The sequence below is a fragment of the Tenrec ecaudatus genome, chromosome 8, assembly GCF_050624435.1.
Source record: "Tenrec ecaudatus isolate mTenEca1 chromosome 8, mTenEca1.hap1, whole genome shotgun sequence".
NCBI lineage: Eukaryota > Metazoa > Chordata > Mammalia > Afrosoricida > Tenrecidae > Tenrec > Tenrec ecaudatus.
In genome coordinates this window covers 145,916,700-145,940,453 of record NC_134537.1, presented here as the reverse complement: position 1 = coordinate 145,940,453, position 23,754 = coordinate 145,916,700, and the positions used below count along the sequence as shown (strand labels likewise).

Sequence of the window (23,754 nt, the reverse complement as noted above, 5' to 3'; positions counted from 1 at the left end):
TCAGTTACCCATTCCGTTGGTGCTGTGGGCTCCATCCCATAGTGAGCCTGTGTACAACAGAACGAACCCACGGCCGGTCCAGCGCCTTCCTCACAATGGTCCTATCTTTGAGTCCTCTGTTGCAGTCACTGCATCCTTCCTCTTCTTCACTGCCTCTCCACTTGACCACATATGATGTCCTTTCCAGGGGCTGGTATCTCCTGATAGTGTGGTCAAAGTACACGAGACAGAGTCTCACTATCCTTGCCTCTAAGGAGCATTTGGGCTATACTTCCCCCAGGACAGATGTGTTTGTTCTCTGGCAGTTCTTTCAATATGCATCGCCAATACCATAGTTCAAATACATCGATTTTTCTCCAGTCTTTCTTGTTCAATGTCCAACTTTCACAGGCACAGAGAACCACACTACTACATGGAGTTGATTCTGACTCACAGCAACCCTGCATGACAGGGTAGAACTACACCTGCGAGCTTCCAAGATATGTCACTCTTCCTCAGTCTTCTTTCTTGGAGGGGCTGGGCTGGGTGGGGACTCAAACTGCTGGCCTTGTGGCAGCAGTCCAAGGCGTAACCACTACAGCTCTGGAGCTCCCCTTTCACGTGCACATGAGGCCATGGAAAATACCGTGGCTTGGGTCAGGTGCACCTCAGGCCTCAAAGTAACGTTCCTGTTTCTCAAGACCTTAAAGAGGTCTTGTGTAGTAGATTGACCCAATATAACACAGCCTTTGATCTCTTGACTGCTGCTTTCATGAGCACCGTTGTGGATCTGAAGCATGTACAGGTACTGGCTTCCATCGCTAATTGGCACCCATCTCTATCTCCTGCCTCCCAGGTTCCAAAGACCCCAGCACAGGGGGCAAAGTATGGTGTGTGTCGGCATGTGGGCCACAGATTGCTCTGATACAGTGGTTCTCCACTTTCTTAATGCTGCGACCCTTTCAGACAGTTCCTCCCGACCATAACGTTGTTTTCGTTGCTATTCCATCACTGTAATTTTGCTACTGTTATGAATCGGGTGACCCCTGTGAAAGGGTAGTTCAATCCCTAAAGGGGTCGTAACCCACAGGTTGAGAACCGCTGCCGTAATAGAAATAGGCTTGCATGAGGGCCCTGCTCTCACTGTGTGGTAGATAATCGTTTGTCAATATGAGGATTAAGAGTATAGCGGTGGAGTCTAGCTTGTCAATCAGATCATACACCCAATGAGGCCTCTGTGTGGGCATGGCCTTCTGAGAATTCTGGGAAATCTGGTATTTCCTCCTTGGAGGCGGGAGACACCTCTCTCTCTGCTCACACCCTGGGAGACATAGCAGCTGACAAGACACATGAACCCACCCTGATGCAGAGACCCCTGCCAGCACTGAGATGTTTCCAATGCCACTGGATCCAAATACTGTCTCCCCATTGGCCTGTGCTCTTCTACATTCAGTCATCGCCTGTGTTTTGTGAGTCTGAAGAGGACTTTATTGATTGGTATCGGACGTATGGGCTAATATCGGGCTTATGGACTTGATCTGGACTGGGCTGGGATGTTTTCTCAATGTTCAATTGCTCTTTTATATAAAGCTCTTTCTTATATACACACGAGTGTCTACGAAGTTGTTTCTCTAGTCTACCCAGACTCACACACGCTGTAAACACACTGGCAGCTGGCAGTGCTCTGTCCTATAGGGAGACCCCAGAGGAGCGAGGCCTGCTGGTGAATCTGCAACTGCTAGCTGGACTAAAGCAGCCCAGTTGGGCAGCGCAGCAGCAAAGGATTGCCGCTCCTGGTCTGCAACCTTGGCTGTGCACGGATGTCGGCAGGTGGGCCAAGCTGAGGTGTCCTTTGTACAGCCGTATGCCACAAGAGTAGCCCAAGGCCAAGAGGCATTCCATCAATATGGGCTTATCCAGAAATTTACTCCCTTGTGCCTTCTTGGAGATATCATTCTTATAAAAACTTGGAAGGATGGGTCCCCCAATTCTTAGCTCCAGCCAGTCTGGAAAATCCCCTTCCCAGTAATTCTCTCTACCCCCATTGCTACTAAAGTTCTGTTAGGGAGCCGGATAGAGGGTTGTCCCTCTCTATGCCAAGGCACCCCTACAGGAGGTTGCTGCAGAGAATCCAGCAAGCCCAGTTAGCCATAAAGGTTAATGGGCATGCACAAATTCAAGCTCCGAGCCAGGAAGTCAGTACACCTGGGTAGGCTCCAATCTAGGCCACGTGGGATTAATTCATTCAATGGAGTCAACCAGCACCATCAACCATGCCTCCCAGTGGAAGGCCCCAGAAAAGGCTGGAACTTCAAGACCACCGCCCTCTTTTCCAGCTGCTCCTCCGAGGTTCCTCTCAGCCGGCTGCGGTCTCTCTCTGGCTTGTGTTCGGTTTACTGTAACGCCTGAAACAGCTTCTATCCTGTAAAGAATTCATTTGGGTCAAGAACTAAGCTTTGGCCTGAATTCTTTCTTGTGTGAAGCCAAGGATGGAGGTATTTCTTCCCCGAGGAAGCAAACAGTTCCAGGACCGAGTACATGGATCCACCATTCACAGGAAAAGAGAGCCCTTGGAAGCAGGTCCCTCAGACTACAATCAATGGAGCAAGAAACGTGCACATGTGCATCATTTTGCAGCCTTAAGATGGTGTTTCCTTGGCACCCTGCGATACATAAGTGCTCTGGGCTAGTCAGTGTCATGACACAATTCCTGTGTTTAACGTACAGTAAGCTTGCAGGGACGCCTGCCAATCCACTGCTAACAAATACTTCCCTGAGGTTTCTTTGAAATCTTCCAATGTGAGGCTAACCCAAACTTCCATGGGCACTGCTATCCCCTAGCTCTTGCGCTAGCCTTCCCTAAAGGGTTCACCTGCTTTGTCTCTTCCAGGAGTCGTCAGATTACCAAGAACACTGAGCCAAGATTGCCAATGCCCGGACCACCTCAATCCCATCCACCATGGGCGCCTAAGTGAACGACAACCCCTCCCAATAGAGCAGGAAGGATGTGGACCCACAGCCTCACTTCATGTCCACGTGTCAGCAGGAAGTAGCCAGAAGACTGTCTCCGCCCAGTATCCCCCCAATAACTCAGTGGGGAAAGGTAGCTAGATTAGGGATAAAGGGGGGTTGTCTCCCCTGAATGCCTGCACTGGTGGAAACTGGCTGGCAGGGCCCAAATAAAGGGGGTGGAAAGAAATCAGGCACACTAATTAGACCTTTATGGGAAAATCTACACTGAGCATGCACAGACCCAGGCCACCTAGGCCCAGGGGGGAGCAATATTACATCATACAGGTGCACCTAACTCGGCCAATCAGGTCAGTCAGTACCCTCAACCACACCCCCGCCCCCAAATGGGGCTAGGAGGGAATAAGTACCAGACTGAGGGCAGGCCACTTATTTGTTAGGGGTGCGCTCCTACAGGTTGGGGGGGGGATTCCCTGTGTGGGGGTGTACATGCCCGAGAGCCTGCTTACGGCTTGCTTGGGATTTCCCGTTCTGGGTTCCACACGCGTGACGCCTTATGCCGGCCCCAAGCTCCTATTCCAGTATTCCTTGCACGTGGGTTTCCAGCTCCCCTGAAGCACCTGGAGTGGCCATTTTCAGTATCGAACTTTCCCACATGCAGCCCTGCATGCTTTCCAGAAATAGCATGCACTTTTTGAGACTGTGATACCTGAAACTTCCCTCTCCCTCATAACAGTTACTGTACTTGGATTTACAAAAGTGCTTCTTTCCCAAGAACCGAGGTAAACCACCCCAGAAGCTTAACATAGTCCTGTAAGATGAAACCCTTGGTACCTTCAGGATTTTCTTTGTGGATCATGATGTTACTGATTGGTCCCGTGGTGAGGATTTGGGTCTTCTTTACATTGAGTTGTGATCCATAGTGAAGGCTGTGATCCTTGATCTTTATCAGCAAGGGCTTCAAGCCCTCCTCACTTCCACCCAGCAAGGTTATCAGTAAGCCTTCCTCGAATCCTGACACCGCACTCTTCTTCATATAAGCGAGGCCCTGTGCTATTTGGCCAGCACATAGAACGAGTAAGTACGGTGAGCGGATACAGCCCTGATGGCACACCTTCCCTGGCTGTAGAGCATGCAGCATTCCTTTCCATTCCACACCCTCCTCCAATTAACGCTCCTTCACCTCCCAGGGTCCTAGGTGAATACAGCGCCATTAGCCTGCCCTGCCCCAGGTGGTTGTGTGCAAGTCAATCAGCGTTTACCTTCCTTTGGGCTCCGCCAATTCTTGCAGGTATGAGAAAAGGGAGGTTTGAGCCTATGCTTTCTCCTTGTGCACTCCTTACTCTCACCTGTCAGGCAAGGAAAAGACCTCTAACAGCACAGAGCCATCTTTTCAGAGCTCCTCAGAGGAACCATAAAACACAATCCATATGGCACCATCGCCCTGTTTTGTTCTGGGAACTGTGCCCTGACACCAAACCACAAGTCATCAATACGTAAACAACCACTTTCTGAGACATCCAACAGAGACTGAGCTCCGCTGCTGCCCAGCCCAGCCGTCCGGGGAAACGGGCAGAGCCAGCCTTGGTTTGTTTTTTAAGATCTTGTTTTCAATGGTGACATCTGAAAGGCTAAACAGCAAATATTCTCTAGACAAACATCACTCAGGGCTGCCTAAATGATTAGGACAACCGGGAGCATCTAAGCTTTGGGTAGGATGGTTTCTCAAGGTTCTGAGAGGAGGACTAGGATCCAGACTCCGAGAAAGAGAGTCTTTGAAGACACCTGACCTGCACAGGTTGCCATCTCTTATGGTTATTTCCTGGGTGGCTGTGAAAGTTAAAGGGATGAAGCCTTCGCTGTCAGCAGAGAGAAGGATCCAGAGGGAGTCTGCAAAGGAAAAGAAACACACAGGCAATTTATTCTGAGATGACAGAGAAAAACATGACTAAGAAGTGGGCTTTCTTGAGAGGAGGGATCTCGTAGTTAATGATATTGAACCTGGTTCTCAGAAGGTTTTAACAGCAAATGGGGTGACAGGAGGACTATTGCCTCTTTTTTAGGGGGGGTCAAGGTTATATAGCAGGGAGGGGCTGCTGAAGACTTACACCCACCCCCAAGCTGATTACTCAGGCACAGTGAAGGGACACACATTTCATCCCGGCTGCCCATTGATCCATCACTCAGCCCTTGTGCATGCAAAGGATTGTGTTGCAGTTGGGTCTGAGCAACCCTCCCTAATTGCCATGCTGCTGACCAAAGCAGGCGAAGTGGACAGCCGCTTTGACGAGGAGCCTTCTTTCTACTTGAGAGCCACGTCAACTCCAGAAACCCAGGGAGGCCGAGTCTGTTCTACAGGGGCCCAGAGCATCCTGAAGGCCTGTTCCAGGGCCACCCGTGGGCCACTAGCTTAACACAGGCTGGGACTGCCTCTGATTTTTCTTTCCCCTGATTCTTAAGTCCAGTGTGTCTCGGTGATTTCACTTCTGAAAATCTATGCTTCTTCAATATAAAATACAAAATCCCTAAGAGAGTTTTTTTCATTTTAAAAAATGCTATCTATAATGGTTAAAAGTTATAAAAATCAACTGTCAAAAATAAAAAATCAACCCCAATGTAATAAAAGAGACAGAGCAAGAGAGAGAAAATATGGGAATGCAAAATGTGCTATACTTTGGCATAGCCTATCATTCTCACCCATTAAAAAGGACAATTATGATAATAAATGTGCTCAAATGTTTAAAAAGCTGATACAACGTTAAGGCGGGAGAAGGAAAGAAAGCTTTACGTTCCCCTGATGGCTGGAATGAGAAGAAAACCAGCGCTCTGGCCACCTGCGCGCGGACCCCCACCAGCCGCGTGCCCGTCGTGCCCCAGGCTGGCTGCATGTGGCAACTCCTCTAAGAAACATTCCGCTAGCCCACTATCACCTTTGCATTTTAGTATATAAAAGGCATCGTGAGGTTTGGGCTAGTACTTTGAAACTCTTTTCTAGTTATTCCAAATGTACATTTACATTTTCCAGCTAGACTATAAATTGTCTAAGGGCAGAACCTATATATTTCCATGAGCTTAGACACCTGCAATAGGTCTACTCAAGGTATACAGTAGGCAAATAACTTGTAAATTATCTAGTGAACCATGGAGTAATTGATTACCCTTTATGTTCATTATCTAAAGTGGAAGGTGAAAGGAGGGGGGCCAGAGGGAGGGAGTGCTGAGGAGGGAGCTTTCTGGCTGTAACCTACCTTGACACTGCATTTCAATGAGAGAGAGGTCAAAGGCCTGCTGGAGCAGACTGAGCCTGAGCTTGCCAGCGCAGAGCAGCATGGTCCTTTTCTCAACAACAGCATCTACAGAATAAGGTTTCTCCAAACAGAGAGAAGGCATTTGTTAAAGAAACTGCACAAGCAATGGAGCTAACATTTCTAAAGAGTACAATGGATAAAAGGTTCTTTTTTGGTTCCCTTTTATAAATTCTAGTCTATTATCACTTTTAACTTCAGTTTTAAATGCAGTGAGTGTTCTATGCTGCCAAAAGTGCCGAAGAAAACACAGCTTCTAGTTTTCTCTTCCTATTGCTCTGATCTTTGCCCAGGAGTCGGTCTTGAGTACCAGGGGCTGGCTCTCCGGAGGGAATGACCAAGAACAGGACGAGCCAGTAGCCTAAAGACCAAGGATAACGCACTGTGATCAAAAATTCACTCAGCTTACACAAAGTACAAATAAAAGGACATGTTTAAATTTTGCAGTCAGATTAAAAATGGAATCATCTTTAAAAATGGCTTCAAATATCCCTGGAGGAAAAAAATATAAAAATTGCCATTTCAATTTCAGACACATTAAGAGCTCGAAGACATAGTCATCAAACCGGAGGGGAAAAAGCCCCAGTAACTTCTAATTATATAATATTAAAGATGAAAAAAACTTCATATAAATATGTGAAGAGCAGTTTTATAAGTAAATTACATCTAGCTCATTTTGTTATTAAACGGATCACTACTCAGTATGTGACAGCTACTATGCTGAGCAAGCAAGTTTCATCTATGAAAGATGAGCTACTGAAAAATGTATACTAATGAGGTTTTAAATAAAGTCATAAGCAACTAATTTATTTAATTCTATTTAATTCTTATGAAATGTGACTTCTGAAAAATTCTTGCTTTTGATTTTTCTTTTCTTTTATTACAAAAATAATACACATGTAATAAAAAAATTATAATGCCGACAGTAAAACTCTCCAATTTTCTACTCTTCAGAGATAACCATTAAGAACACCATAACTGGCCTACTTCATTAGAAACAAAAATGAGAAATTGAAAAGTCAAGAAAACACATTATTTTAACTTTAGTTTAAAACAATATTTGATTTAACAGGTACAAAATGGTTAAAAAATAACATGTATATTATTGTTTAATAAAATTGTTTAAAAACCTCATGAAGGAGGGGGGAGCGGGGAGGGAGGGGGAAAAAAAAAAGAGGACCTGATGCAGAGGGCTTAAGTGGAGAGCAAATGCTTTGAGAGTGATTAGGGCAACGAATGTACGGATGTGCTTTATACAACTGATATATGTATATGCATGGATTGTGATAAGAGTTGTATGAGCCCCTAATGAAATGTTAAAAAAAAAATCTAATGAATAAAAAAAATTGTTTAAAAACAAAATTAAATGATATATTTTACCTTTTGGATTAACAAAGCATGTCACCAAAGCATAGGGAAAAAAATGTATTGAAGCATTGCTAATAGCCAAAAGGTAAAAACAATTCCAACGCCGATCATTTGAAAAATGGATAAGCAAAATGGAGTCGACCCACAGAATGGATTATGGGCCATCAACAGGAATGGCACTCAGATGAACCCCACAACACGACACACAGTGAAAGAACCCACACAAACAACAAAGACCACACACCAGATGATCCCATAAATAAGATATGAATGGTCCACAGTCGGGAAGGAAGCCAATAGAGCCAGAAAATAAATTAGTGATTGTCTATAAAGATATTAAGGAGCATGATAGTGGGACAGGAGGAAGGTCCAGGGAAACAGAGGAAAGAGCTGGGAGGCAAAGGACATTTATAGAGGTCTAGATAAAGACATGTACATATGCAAATATATTTATATATGAGGATGGGGAAATAGAGCTATGTGCATACATTTACAAGTTTAGTATTAAGGTAGCAGAAGGACATTGGGCCTCCACTCAAGTACTCCCTCAATGCAAGAATACTTTCTTCTATTAAATTGGCATTCTATGATGCTCACCTACCCGACACAACCGCTGAAGACAAAGCGGGTGAATAAGCAAATGTGGTGAAGAAAGCTGATGGTGCCCAGATATAAAAAGATATAGCATCAGGGATCTTAAAGGCTTGAAGGTAAACAAGCGGCCATCTAGCTCAGATGCAACAACTCCCACATGGAAGAAGCACACCAGCCTGTGAAATCACGAGGTGCCGAAGGGATCAGGTATCAGGCATCATCAGAACAAAAAAATCTTACCATATTGACTGAGGGAGGAGTGCGGAGTGGAGACCCAAAGCCCATTTGTAGGCCACTGGAGATCCCATTGCAAAGGGGTCTCGGGGATGAGAGGAGCCAGACAGGGTGCGATGTAACAAAGATGAAAAATACAACTTTCCTCTAGTTCCTAAATGCTTCCTCCCCACCCACTATCATGATCCCAATTCTACCTTGCAAGTCTGGCTAGACCAGAGGATGTACACTGGTACAGATAGGAACTGGAAATACAGGGAATCCAGGGCGGATTATCCCTTCAGGACCAATGGTGTGAGTGGTGATACTGGCAGGGTAGAGGGTGGGGTGGAAAGGGGGAACCGATTATAAGGATCTACATATATCCTCCTCCCGGGGGGACGGACAACCAAAAAGTGGGTGAAGGGAGACATCGGACAGGGCAAGATAATTTATAAATTATCAAGGGCTCTTGAGGGAGGGGGAGCGGGGAGGGAGGAGAAAAAATGAGGAGCTGATACCAGGGGCTTAGGTGGAGAGCAAATGTTTTGAGAATGAGGATGGCAATGAATGCACAAATGTGCTTTATATAATTGATGTATGTATGGATTGTGCTGAGTTGTATGACCCCCTAATAAAACAATTTTTTAAAAAGATATTAAGGAGCCCCTAGGGGTGCTGTCCAGTAAAGTCAAATTGGCTGCTAATCTACAGGTCCAGTGGTTCAAATCCACTAGCCTCTCCATGAGAGAAAGGTGAGGCTGACTGCTCTCGCAAGCATGTACGTCCCTCAGAAATCCTCCATGGGGTCACTAGGAGCTGGGATCCATCCAGGAGCTGAGGGTTTGCTTTGGGTTGTGGTAGAGCAGTGGTTCTCAACAGGGGTCACCCGATTCATAACAGTAGCAAAATGACAGTGATGAAGTAGCAACAAAAATAATTTTATGGTTGGGGGGTCACCGCAACATGAGGAACTATGTGAAAGGGTCGCAGCATGAGGGAGATTGAGAACCACTGTGGTAGAAAGAATAGTACAGGGGAGCAAAACCAGAAGGTCAGAGGGTCTCTTTTTTAAAAATTATGATTATTATTTTTTAAAATCACTTTATTGGGGCTCTTACACCTCTTACAACATTCCATACACCCATGTGTCAAGCATATTCGTACTAATGTTGCCATAATCATTTCCGAAACATTTCTGACTGGAGCCCTGGGTCTCCGCGCCTCAATTTTGCCTCCCTACAGGGTCTCTTTTTGAGGTGATGAGAATGTTCTACAATTGACTGTGGTGGTGGGATGTTTTACATGTACAATAAACACTATTCTGTGTTTCAAATTATTTTTCAGTTCTTCCAAAAACATATACCCTTGAGTTGGTTTTAAGAGAAAATGAACTAAAGTACCTAGTAATTATTTAAATAGTAATTTACATGCTTATTTGTCACTCATTTCAAATCTATTTTCTATAAGTTATTTAAAACATGAATACCAAGCAATTGCTGGCTTCCAAACATCTGACTTGCATGCAACCTGTAGTTAAGAGGCAATCTTTGTAAAGCCTATGATATTAAAATGTCAAGGTGCACACAGTGGTTTAGAATAACCAAGGGGTGCAGATTTGCATAAGAACTGAAGCATTATTATTACGATGTTATTTACGTTAAAGATGTCTTAACAAGTCTAGAAGGGATTTTTAATGCATCAAAAGGTACACTGCATATATACGAAGACAAGTATTTGACTGACATTTGATAGGAACCAAACCTAACTGCTCTAAAAGGAGCCATAGTGGCATAGTGAGTTATGAGTTGGGCTGCTAACCATAAGGTTGGCAGTTCAAATCCACCAGTTGTTCTACAGAAGATGAGACTTTTCTACTCTCATAAAGAGATACAGTATCAGAAACTCACAGGGGACGTTCTGCTCGTATCCTAGAGGGTGGCTATGAGTTGGCATCAACTCAATGGCACTGAGTCACTGTTCCAATTTCTGTACAAATTCGGCTTAAAGACAAATTTAGGAATGGGATTTGTTTCTTATCCAGGGACACCTTACATGTCTGACCACTGTAACATGGCTAAAAAACAAAAGTACGTGCTCATTCAAATAGTAAAGGAAACACAAGTGAATGAAAGTGAAATGCCACTTCACACTCATCACGTTGGTGCGGATGTGTGGAAAAGGAACGTCTCGTGTTGCCGATGCACATGTGACGATGCGCTGTGAAGTTAATAACTCAAAGGCAATCTCACAGCTATATTACAAGCAGAAATGTACATACTCTCTAGATTTGCACACTACATCTGGGAGCCAATCCAACGGAAATCAAAGTGCTGATACAAATGGACACATAAAAGAGATTGAATATTCTGCAGCACTCTTTGGAATGGACAAGAATTAAAAGAAATGTCCATCAACAAAGACATGGCTATAAGCAATGTATTCTCAGCAAGAAGGAACTCAGTTAAAAAGAACTCACTGCCATCGAGTCAATGCCAACTCAGTGACCCTGTAGAATGGCCCCTGTGAGTTTCTGAGACTGTAACTCTTCACAGGAGTAGAAAATCTCCTCGCTGACCTTGAGGGCCACAGCCCAATGCTGAACCATGATGCTCGCAGGACTCCTTCAGCATGAAGGAATGAGGACAGGACCCCCCGGATCCCATGGTTGTAAGTCAACAAGTCTATACACACCCGAATATAAATGTGCAGACAGGTCTGTGTGAGATTTTTACTATGGAAGAAAACACAAGGATCCACATTAAACTGCTGGTCAAAGTGGCTTAAGGAAGCAGGGTCAGGAGCAAGTCCAAAGGGATGGAAAGCATTTCATGAGCTACTGATGCCATTTTACCTATTTGTGCGTGTGTGTGTGTACCCACTGCCATCAAGTTGATTCTGACCCTATAGAGGATTTTCAAGGCTATCAATCCTTAGGGGAGCAGATAGCCTCATCCTTCTCCCTTGGGGCAGCTGGTAGGTTTGAACTGCCAACCTTACAGCTGGCAATCCAACACGTAACAACAGCACCACCATATCCACGCATAAATAGATGTGTGAAAAATAAAGGTTCTTTTTTTACAGAGGAGTATCTGTATTGTGTAAGGAATGGGTTTGGGCAACTAAGCCATTATAAGAATAATTATTTTTCAAAATACAAAATGGCCAGAGCAAACGCAGTCATTCATTTTTTCGTACTAGGCCCAGGGTCAAATGATGGTCAATGTGTGCCCATCTGGCTGGCAGGAGGCTAAAGAGCTGTAACAGTAGTCTGTAATACAACACACCCAGTGCCCTGAAGTTCAAATAGAGCGACCCTTTCCTCATCAGTAAGTTTTTCTTGCACCCCCCAGTGGCTGCATGACCAGGGGTAGCACCTCAAAGAAGTTACCTGGCAAATGATGTGCACATAAGGGGGATCCCGAGAGCGAGGGTATCCTGTCGGCAGCTTCTTCCCCTGATGCAGACAGTTCGTGAGCTCAGACAGGCTTTGCTGCATTTCGCTCAGACTCACCGACAGGACTTCCAGTTTCTTAGATAGTATCTGGTAAGCTTCCTTTTCCTTTTCTACGTCCGATCTTTGAGCCAAATTAGGAGGCTCCGGCGGCAAAGGGCCAGCCTGTACTGGTGAGGCCTCTGGGGAGCCTCCGGGCCTGGGCTTTGCCAGGGAGTGGTTCACAGGTTCCCTGTCCAGAGCTTCCAGAGCCACGGAGCCTTCGTGGAGGCTGGATGGAGGAGGACTTCTGATTTCTTGAATCAGCATTCTTCCAGGGCTTCCACTCTGACTCCTAGTCCGAGCTGTCAGGAAGAGCTCTCTGTTTGGGTGACAAAAGTCTGGGCAGAGACTTTCCATCGCTCTTCTGTGGTTGGTTTTAGACAGCAGCACGCTGTAGGTAGGGTCACTGCTCGGGCTTTCGCTGGGGGTCGCTGGAGACGCCTCTTCCAATGTGACTTCTTTAACCACCAAGCGAATGATGTATTGGTCAGACTTGGACGAAGGAAGAAATGCCACGTCAGTGGACTTTTGCATCCCGACCAAAATTAATAGCAATTTCTCTGTGAGGAATGCTAAGCCTTTGGGTCGCTCGCTGCTCTCTAGGCGTATCTGCTGAATGTTCGGCATCGAGGAGGGAATGACAGAGTAGACCCAGACGGTGCTACAGGTACTGGAAGCCACCGCCACCACCTGCGCTTTCAAATGGAACGCGATGAGATCAGGAACCAGAATGCCCGGGATGGTGACTTTCCTGGTCATGGTGGCCTCTTTCCCGAAGGTCACGAGGACCAGATGGGAAGAATCCTGGCCAGTTCCTGTCAAGTCGTCCTTCCTCCTGAGACAGATGAAAGCACTGTTCTCAGCGCCAGACCTATTGAACCGTATGTGAGTTAGATCCAGAGGATCTGAGGAGGGAGAGGAAAAGGAGGAGGAAGCTGTTGTTTCAGAACTCGTTGTGGAAGCACTCGCCCCTTTACCCAGAGAGGGCCCTGCACTGGTCACTGGTGAAGTACACAGGTACATGTCTTTCCCACCAGCCGGCACTTCAAAGGCCTCCGAGGCATTTAAGCCACAGATTTGATCGAGTGGAAGCTCGGTGGCAATTGCCACCTGGGAGTTCACAGTGGCCCCAATGGCACGGACATAGCTGTCCACGCCAAACACTGGGCAGAAGGAGCACTGGTGCAGCGTCTTCTGTGCACTGTCCCAAATGTACGAATGCAGGCTCCTGCCCACCGCCACCACCAGCCGCTGGCCGTCCCGGGTCCAGCACGCACAGTGAATGTGGCCCTGCGCGCTGGTATCCACCTTCACTCGAGAACTGTCCCGGTGAACGTCGTGGAAAACGGAGACCTCCTGCGCCGTCAACACAGTCAGGACCGCACTTTGGGGGTGCCACAGACAGCCTTGGGGAAGCACCGGGAGTGACTCTCTGATGTTGCAGGTCTGAGCCATCATCCATCGGCTTCTCTCCACAGTGCTGGGCCACACCTGCCACACGGTGATGTGCTTCTTGTGCTGGACGGCGAGCAGAGCCGGCGTGTCCGCTGTGGCAGGCGGGGCCCAGGACAGCCCGTAGATGTGTTCAAACTGCCCGATGACCTTTGAGGGCCCAAACTTGACCTCGCCGTGGTGAAGCTGTACGTCGGTCAAGACCACGTGGCTCCCATCAGTCCAGGCAAGGCCGTGAGTTGGGTGTATTGCTTGATATAACGCATTCAGTCCAGTCCTGAGAAGTCTTCCTTTGCCCAACTCCATCCTTTCTGGGAAAGGTTATCTGAAATAATTCAGAATATGTTACATGATGAGAAAATAATCAGACCAATTCGGAATGTTTAAAAGACAGCTGGCTTGAGCCGCTCGTAGGTCAATATTGTGTGTGTGTGGGGGGGGGGATACAAAAGGATAAGAGAGATATTGTTAAAGATTAAGAGACTGCCAAGCCACCGGGGAGCCCTCTACTTCCGTAAAGAGTTACAATCTCAGAAACCCAGAGAGGCAGTTCTACCCTGCCCTAGAGGATAGCTATCTTGATGGCAGTGAATGAGTGAGTGACTGACTGACCGATGACCATAAGGTGAAGCCATACAAGCACATGCAGCCTATAAACGATGACTGCAGCTTGAACTGGGGAAACAAATTTTTCTATTGAAAAAAGATCAAAGGCATTTTAAACAACCACGGAAGGTTGTGCACACACTTAAGAGACATCTGGGAAGTCAGGCCTGACCTGCTTCTGCAAGGTCACTGCCTGAAACCCCCAGGGAGCAGCCCTACTCTGCACGTGGGGGCCGGGGTGGCTGTGAGCCAGAATCACTCCCTGTCGCTCTTGTTGTAAGAGATTTTGTTGAAGTGTTGGGGGGATGCCATGGTGCCTACAACTGGCATTCGAGTGCCTCAGCACCGGACACATAAGAGAGAAAAGCCCATTGGTAGGCAGACAGATAAAACAAAGGGAGCAAACTACTAAGAATGGGCAAATCTAGAAGGAAGCTATAATATCGGTATCCATGGTCTTTTCAATGGTTAGGTCAGAAATTGTCCACGTGTAAAAGCTGAGACAAGTCTCTTCGATCATCTAATCCCGACTCTCCCTCCCACCGTCACATCAACCAATCCTAGTTTTATGATCACTTATTTCCTCGACTCCCCTCAGAGTGGCTTACCTCTTCACTGAAATGCCATTCAACAACCACGGTGACTATTTCCGCTTCCACGGACAATGTTCAGACCATTTCTGCCTTCCCTGTGGCACTGGATCATTGCAACAAGCGCTCACAGGGAGGTAGGCTGCAGCCAAACTCACTGCCACTGAGCCCATTCCGAATACTACCTTCAATTTTCCATACTTAGAAAGTTCTTCTTCAGACACTGGAATGACTACAGTACACGCTCATTGCAACGAAATCCAAACCCTGAAGTGTCTAAAGCAACACTGAAAATTTTCTCCCACTCTGTGCCAAGTCCTCTTCCCTGCCCCAAATCTCAAGCACTGCTAGCAATGAGGCCGGCACCCTTTTAAACCTACCTACAGCATACAAGACTTTGTGTCACCTTTTCTTAAACTAAAAATGGGGTAAAAACCAGAGATCTTGGGTACTAGTAACAGAAACTATACAGGTTAACGATAACAATAAAAAGACTTAAGAACTAGGTTCAGGAAAAAAAAACAGGCCAGAAGGAATAAGCCATTGTTGTAGCTTACTAGACACAGCAGGTAAGAGTGTAATGTCACTGCTCTTTTCTCAGACATCAACTGCTTAAGATGCGGAAGGCAGGCGTCACACCTGACTACCTAAGCCTAGCTTACCCACCACTGTTTAATGCCAGGAGAGCGGGAGGAGGCGTCTATAATGGGGGGACAGGGCTGCTTCCCCAAGACTCACATAAAGGAAGATTGTCCCGTAAACTAAGAAGGGTATTCAAAACATGGCAAAGGATTGAGCTAATACCAAAGGCTCAAGCAGAAGTAAAATGTTTTGAAATTGATGATGGCAACATATGCACAAATGAGTTTGAAGCAATTGATGTATAGATTGCTTTTTTTGGTTTGTTTTTTTAATCATTTTATTGGGGGCTTGTACACACTTATCACAATTGATGTATGGATTGTTATAAAAGCTGTAAGAGCCCCCAATAAAATGATTAATTAATTTAAAAAAGGGAATCCATCAATAAACATTAAAATATATATATGGCAAAGGATTACCACTGGGAGGACATGATTCATTATTCACACACTTAATTTAATCCATGGGTACCTTTCTAACTTCTAGACCACTCCAGGAGTTGTAGCAACACATCGACAGGGAGCTGCCAGAAACTCGAACGGGATTCCGAAGAGAAGGAGGGTGGTAATGCCAATGTCAGACTGCTACTGGCTAAAAGCAGACGATAGCGGGAGATGTGCGCTCTTCACCGGGCAAAGACACTGCCAGCGTGGACCTAGAAAGGCACAGACAACAACGCAAGGAATGGCAGTCCCAGAGCGCTTCGCCGTGCTCAGGTGGAACCTGTACACACGCCGAGAGGCAATCGTTCATACGGAATAGCAGGGCTTTATGTGGTTTCAAATTGGAAAAGATGCGCAGCCTTTCACCATACTTACTCATTCTGAATGCCGAGCAAATAACCCGAGGAGCCAGACGACACGGAGAAGCATGCGGCGCAGGATCAGAAGGAGACTCATTAACAACCTGTGGTATGCAGATGGCATAAGCGTTCTTGCAGAAAGCAAAGAGGACCGGAAGCGCTGCCTGATGAACAGCAGTGACCAGAGCTTTCAGAGATGACGCCCTAATGCAAAGAGGCAGAAGTCCCCTTAAAACTGAACCAATACACAATATCGTGATCAACAGAAGAAACACGGAACAGACGGAAGGTGTCCAAGATTTCATTTTCCGTGAAGCCACAACCAACGCCCAGGGAAACAGCAGTCAAGCTCTCAAATCTGCTGCAAAAGACCTCTTCAGAGAGTGTGAAAAGGCAAAGACGTCTCGCAGCCGTCTAAGGTGCACCCGACCCAAGTCATAGTATCTGCAGTCCCCTTCAATGCATGCACAAGCTGGAGAATGAATAAAGACTAAAGAAGAATCGATGGCTTTGAATTTTGGTGCAGCAAAGACTAAATTGAGGACTGCCGGAAGCACAAACAGACCTGTCTTGGCAGAAGTACAGCCAGAATACTCCTGAAGAGAGGATAGGGACACTTCATCTCACATACTCTGGACATGCTATTACAAGAGACCAGTCCCTGGAAAGGGACACGGTGCTCGGTACAGGGTCAGCGGAGAAGAGGAAGACTCTCAAGGAGATGGACTGACACAATGGCCCCTCAGAGAAGAAAAGCGTACTTTTTTTTTTCATTAAAATGAGGAACAGAAAACTGGCAACTGAGGGGAAAGCAAAGGCAGTGCTTACACCTCAATCTGTCACCAGGCTGTCAAATAGAGTGGAACCTGAAGTCACTCTGGGAAGTCAGGGTTGTAATTGACTGACAGCCTGATGATAGCCTGTAAACATCGCCTAGATGTTACCCGGAGTTGGTGGTCACATCAGAAGAAACCAAGGAAATAAACATGTCCCCTAGGCACCACAGAGGGTCCTGGTCACCACCTTTGTCACAATCTTGCGAGGTAGGAACTGTGCTTGACTGAGAAAGATGCAGCCTCAAAGTTAAGACACTTGCATCTCACATTTTACACCAACCTAAACTCCAGATGGATGAAAGGCGTACATGTGTAAACATGTATGCGTCTGTATGAGATTTAGTCAAAACACAAAATAAAAACAACCTATTTTTTATAGAACTATAGGCGGATTACAAGTTGGGCTATTAACCACAAGGTCAGGAGTTCAAAACCACCAGCTGCTTTGCAGGAGGAAAATAAAGCTTTCTACTCTCGAAGAGTTAGTCTTGGAAACCCACGAGGGCGGTTCTGCGGTCATACAGGGTCAGTGTGAGTCAGAATCGATTCAACAGCAGCAGTTTTGAGCAGACATACTCAAGGGGCCCCAGTGGCTGCTAACTGCAAGGTCACCGGCTGAAACCCACCAGCCACTCCAGGGGAGAAAGATGAGGCTGCCTGTTCCCATAAGGCTCAAGGCTTCACTGCGAGTCACAAGTGACTTGAGGGCCGTGGCTATGGTTGGCTTTTGGCTTACAGAAATGCACAGGGCCATCAATAACGACGTTTGCTGTAGCATGATCTGTAACTGAGAAACCCAGATGTAATGAAAATAGTTAAATAAAAAATAGGCTCCATGGCGACAGACATGAAAAATGCTCCCTCAAAAGAACAATTGAAATGCGCGAGTTTGCTCTTAGTTATGAGACAAAACAAGTCCTAACTCTGTTGTCTATGCATACATATGCTTGTACATACTTATACACAAATACAGAAAAAGGCCCACAACCACACACACCAACTGTTCGTGGTTGACACTGAGATGCAACGGGGTGGTGTTAAGAGAGGAAGTGGGCGCCTCTTTACTTCTGTCTTTTGAGGTATTTCTCTCTCTCTCTTAAACACTAAGCATGGATTCAAGTAGCCCTTTGGTAAGAAGATCACAGAGATGGAAATGTAAAAGCAGAATTACATCATGAGAGCTCTTACAGGCTCGTTAACAAGTTAAACATAAAAGAAAATCAATGGGCAACTTAGTAAAAAAGAATGCACACTATCAATACATGTAAATAAGAGTAAAATATATTTACTCTTGAGATTTCTAAACATGCAGTGTCATTTCTGCCCCCTTCCCTCCCTTCTCACTGCCACCAAGTCGATGCCGTAGAGACCCTATCGGACAGGGTCGAAGCACCCTTTGGGTTAACTATTTATGGGAAGAGAAATCATCTTCCTCCCTTAGAGGGAGTGGCGATTTCAAAGTGCTACCCTTGTGGTTAGTAGCCCAACGCGTAACCCACTGGGCCAGCAGGACTCCTATTCACCCTCTTCGGCTCCTCAAAACATCGCCACCCCAAAGCTCGGCACCGCAATACACCCCGGCATGGCCTTTGACCTCGTGCTAATCCCAGTGTGTACATGTCTTTGTCCCCTTTCAGCCTTCATACATGTTCTCCATAGAGCACCGCAGTCCCATTTCTTCACGCAGCTCTCACCAAGCCGCCCGTGCCACCCCGGAATTCAGTGAGCCTTCCTTCCCAGCTGTGTGACTGCATCCTGGAGGCACACTGTCATCCAGTTGATTCTGACTCGCAGCCACCCTAGAGGGCAGAGTAGAACTGCCCTCGTGGGTTTCCTAGGGCGAGTCGTCAAAGGAGAAAGCCTGAGTGGCTGGTGACCTGGAGCTGAGTAGCCTGATGTGTAACCCACTGTGACACCAGGGCCCCTGAGTAGAAAGGGTTAAAAACAAAACTGTAGGGGTCTTCAGACTCTAAACCCAAAGAAAGGTATCATACTGCCTGGTGACTGGCTCGTTTGTATCTGTGAATTATTTCTCATGCCTCCCTGCTAGCTTCGTCGTCCTTGCTCTTAGAACCTTTCACTAAAAGGCTTCTAAAGGAAGGCGTGCTATGGCCCAGATGTGACGTCGGACTAAGTGGTTCTGCAGTGGTTTGCTAGATAGAAAAATAAGTCTCCTGTCATTACTAACTCGTGAGAAAAAAACCCAGAAGTGACTTCCATCCCACTGGTCTTATATGACATATGTTTTCTCCTAAGATCTACTTAGGCACTTTGGAAAGACTTCTGGTGATAAATAATGCACGATCCATTTTCCTGGGCAGTGAAAATTCCTAATGGACCAATTAGAGTGCAGGCACTTTGCGTGTGAGGTCACCCAATTGAGTCTAATGTCACCGAGGGTGTGTGCAACCAGGGGTGGTAGCAGCTAGGAAATTTTGTCAGTCAAGCAAAGTAACAACAATAAAATCAGGTGACTGAAGTTTAAAAAGAGTTCATTCTAATATTTTCATCTTTTGTGACAAGAAAATCGGCACGTTTTTGCCCCCAAACCTAACAGCAATGACAAAAATCCTTTTGAATCCTCAGGGCACTGTGCTAGCGCAGGTCCCAACCACCCCGCCCGTTTTAGAAAACATGGGAGGCCCTCTGAAGCCTGCCTCTCTCTCGTCTCTTTTTGGACTGTATGGTTGGGCAAAACTACTTTTAAGGAAAAAAACAAAACACAGAAAAACCTTCACTGTTGTAGTTATTTTCCTCTTTTCTTCAAAAACTTTTGCTAGGTCTCTACAACCTATTTATTTCAAAATTTAAATTGTGTTTTTAAAAATGTTATTTCAAAATGTCTTAGCAAGGCATTGAAGGCTTTGTATCACATGATCTCAATCTTCGTTTCCAGCCCTTTCTCCCTCGTCATAAAGGTCCTGCCAAGATATTTGGAATGTAGGGAAAGCAGCACCTCCTTATGTGACCACCGGCAAGGTGGGCCGAAGGAGGAGAAAAGTGACAAGTTTAATAAGGAACTACAGTTTGAGCTTGCTGAGACGGATGAAATAGGTATTATACAGTATATGGATGGTAAGCGAGAAAGAATGAAGGATAACATGCAGATTTTCAGTGTGGAACAAAGGCAAAACACGCTTTCAAGGTCGGAGGGCTGGGAAGCATCTGCAAGGTTTTGTATTACACATGCTTCATTTAGGACATCTAGGAGGCAGTTAAAAAACTCACTGCCATCAAGTCCAATTCCGACTCGTAGAGACCCTTACAGGACAGGGTAGAACTGCCCCTGTGGGTTTCCTAGACTGGAACCCTCAATGGGGCGTAGAAAGTTTGTCTTTCTCCCAAAGAGCGAATGGTGGTTTCTAACTGCTGACTTCGAAGTCAGCGGCGCGAGTAACCCACATCACCACCACCATCACCACCACGGTTCCAAGAGGCAGTTCGTGGTGAGGACCTGGAAGTCACTAACTAGCACAGTCTTAGGGAATCCTGGCCCACAAAGATTTATGGGCCAGAAAACCCCAAAATGCAGTCCTACTCTGTGCCACAGGGCGCTATGAGTTGGAATCGACTTGCTGGCACTGACTTGGGCATAGGTGAAGGAGTCCTGGGCTGCTTTTCTTTTCTCTTTTGTTCAAGTTGGACACAGGAGTGGTCCTTTAAGCCGAAACAGATCCCTGTGAGAGATCCGAAGCCAAGGACCAAGGTGAAAATAGTCTGTAAGAGTTTCCCCATTGAGGTTTATATCTCCACAGGGAAAGAGGGACCAGACCCAGTGCTCCAAGATGTGAATGCAGCATGCCAGCATGGAGTAGGGAACCAGTGGAGAGGTCTGAGGGGCTGGCCCCAATTACAACTACGTGAACACCTGCCCCTCCCCTCAGAATAATTTATTTCAGAGGACAGCAGTGAATCTGTAGCTCCAGGAGAGGGACATGTTTGATCAGAGCACATGGGAGCAAATGGAGGAGGAAGAGAGAGTGGAGTACACCCTAGCCCACTAAGCCTTGAAGATGCTATTCCCACTCAGAGCAGCCAATCCACAGAGAAGACCATATGGCCAGGCCCACTGAGACACGACATCCCTCACTGACCCATAGCCCTACAGGGGACAACAGTGGAGACACAGGGTAGGAATTCTGCCTGATCTGATCCCACCACTCTGAGGCAAAACACTCAGGGCGTGCAACAGAGCAGCAAGGGGAACAAAGCAACGAAGTCCCCAGGGAATACCAAAAATAGACTTTGGGGCCAAGGCATTGCTTTCCATCAGACTCGACCAGAAAACACTCCTAGAGGCCAACAAACAGTCCTGGAACTAACTACAAGCTTTTCTTTTTTCATGTTGTGGTTGTTTTGTTTTCTTTGTTGCTTGGTTTTGCTGTCTTGTTTTTGTGCATGTTATTATCTTCGCAGGCCTGTCTAAATAAGATAGGCTGGATGAACAATATGGAGGAGAAAACAAAGGGACCGACAGTTCTGGGGGGACACAGAAGAGGGGGAAGGGGGAAAGATAGTGGTGTTAACAAACCCAGGGACAAAAGAACAACAAGTCATACAAATCGGTGGTGAGGAGGGTGTAGGAGGCCTGGTAGGGTGTGATCAAGGGTAATGTAACGGAGAGGAATTACTGAAACCCAAATGAAGGCTGAACATGATAGTGAGACAAGAGGAAAGTAAAAGGAAATAGAGAAAAGAGGTAGGAGGCAAAGGGCATTTATAGAGGTCTAAAAAAGGCATGTACATATGTAAATATATTTATATATGAGGATGTGGAAATAGATCTATGTGCATATATGCATAAGTCTAGTATTAAGGTAGCAGAAGGACATTGGGCCTCTACTCAAGTACTCCCTCAATGCAAGAACACTTTGTTCCATTAAACTGGCATTCCATGATGCTCACCTTCCCGGCAAAGCGGGTGCATAAGTAAATGTGAAGAAAGCTGATGGTGCATGGCTATCAAAAGAGACAGTGTCTGGGGTCTTAAAGGCTTGAAGGTAAACAAGTGGCCATATAGCTCAGAAGCAACAAAGCCCACATGGAAGAAGCACACCAGCCTGTGTGTGTCGAAGGGATCAGGTATCAGGCATCATCAGAACAAAAAAACTTATCATTGTGAATGAGGGGGAGTGCAGAGTAGAGACCCAAAGCCCATCTGTAGGAAATTGGGCATCCTCTTATGAAAAGAGTAGCGGGGAAGAGATGAGCCAATCAGGGTGCAGTGGAGCAACAATGAAACATACAATTTTCCATTTTCCTCTAGTTGCTAAATGCTTCTTCCCCACCCCCACCCCCTTTTCATGATCCCAATTCTATCTTAAAAATCTGGCTAGACCAGAGGATGTACACTGGTACAGATAGAGCTGGAAACACAGGGAATCCAGGGCGGATGATCCCTTCAGGGCCAGTGGTCAGAGTGGTGATTCGGGAAGGTGGAGGGAGGGTAGGATGGAACGGGGGAACCTATTACAAGTATCTACATATAACCTTCTCCCTGGGGGATGGACAACAGAAACGTGGGTGAAAGGAGATGTCGGACAATGTAAAATATAACAAAATAATAATTTAAAAATAATTTACAAGGGTTCCTGAGAGAGGCAGGGGTGGGGAGGGTAGGGAAAAATAAGGAGCTGATGCCAGGGGCTTAAGTGGAGAGCAAATGTTTTGAGAATGAGGATGGCAATGAATGTACAAATGTGCTTTACACAATTGAGTATGTATGGATTGTGATGGTTGTATGATCCCCTAATAGAGTGAGTTTTTTTTTAAGTTTCCCCTTATTCTTTTTTTAAAAATTACATTTTGTGGAGAGCAAATGCTTGAGAATGATTCGGGCAGGGAATGTGCGGATGTGCTTTATACAACTGATGTATGTATATGTATGGATTGTGATAAGAGTTGTATGAGCCCCTAATAAAATGTATAAAAAGAAAAAAAAAGAAAGAAAATGATTAGGGCAACGAATGTACAGATGTGCTTTATACAATTGATGTATGTATGTGTATGGATTGTGATAAGAGTTGTATGAGCCCCTAATAAAATGTTTAATTAAAAAAATTTACATTTTGCATGAAGCTGTCTACCTTATACAGACTGAGCTTCCAGGAATCCGATGCCTTCTCTTTGGTCCCTAGTAAATGACTTCCACACTATTCATATTTGGGGTGTTTTAGAGAGACAGACTACGAGGGAGTAACATTCGTGAGTGTCACAGGAAATACCTTCTTGTTTAAACTCACCGCCAGCTCTGCCCCCGCCCTCCCGACGCGGGTCCGTCCTCCAACGCAGCCCAACCGCTCGGCTGGCCTCCGCCGCTCTCCCCGCCCACCCGGCCTCCCCACGCTGGGGTACCTTCGGCCTCACGGTCCTACAGCAAGCAAGCCTCCCCAGGGCCGCCCCACCTCACAAGACCGCGATCCAGAGCCGCGAGCAGGTACCGGAAATACGGGCCCCCTCTGCTCCGACACGTGAGCGGCGGTCCCGCAAGCTCAGCAATGCCCCTGCCTATTGGCTTTTGTATTTGTCACGTAAGGAACGGGTCCTTCCCACCTGCCAATGAGCTCAGGCTGTGCCGCACAGATCTCTGGGAGTTGTAGTGTCTGTGAAATTCCACCTACCGTAAACCAGCTACAATGTCTCCCTCCCTTAACACACCTTTCTCCACTACTCAACGATGCTCTTGTGTGAGGAGCACTGGATCCTAGAAGAGACGCCAACTTTTTTCCCCCAGGCAGGGGAGTGGAGAACAACCTTTAATTTTTTTAATAAAATCTTCTCTGAAAAATATTGCTATCTACACGGAAATATTGTGGCTTCAGCTGAAGTTCTGCATCTACTCTAAAGGTGATAACCTATACTGCGTCACTAGGCTTCTTTAATCCAGCTCCACCTCTGGGGG

The 23,754-nt window shown here is 46.2% G+C and overlaps 1 protein-coding gene across 1 annotated transcript; it reads right to left on the bottom strand.

Moving 5' to 3' along the window:
* Positions 1–4,537: 4,537 nt before the first annotated feature.
* WDCP (WD repeat and coiled coil containing) lies at positions 4,538–23,302 on the bottom strand. Its single transcript, XM_075557047.1, has 4 exons — positions 23,208–23,302; positions 11,821–13,702; positions 6,198–6,318; positions 4,538–4,839 (listed from the first exon to the last, which is right to left on the bottom strand). Exons 2-4 carry the CDS (start codon positions 13,681–13,683, stop codon positions 4,610–4,612), a joined length of 2,214 nt encoding a protein of 737 aa, XP_075413162.1. The 5' UTR covers positions 13,684–13,702; positions 23,208–23,302; the 3' UTR covers positions 4,538–4,609.
* Between the last annotated feature and the right edge of the window lie 452 nt (positions 23,303–23,754).

Bases quoted from the DNA above. Each gene is read 5' to 3' on its own strand.
- WDCP (XM_075557047.1), bottom strand. From the start codon at position 13,683: ATGGAGTTGGGCAAAGGAAGACTTCTCAGGACTGGACTGAATGCGTTA. The intron at 6,319-11,820 runs GTAACTTCTTTG...CTCTGTTTGGAG, and splicing joins ATGTGCACATCATTTGCCAG to AAACCTTATTCTGTAGATGC. The intron at 4,840-6,197 runs GTAGGTTACAGC...TTTCCTTTGCAG, and splicing joins CATTGAAATGCAGTGTCAAG to ACTCCCTCTGGATCCTTCTC.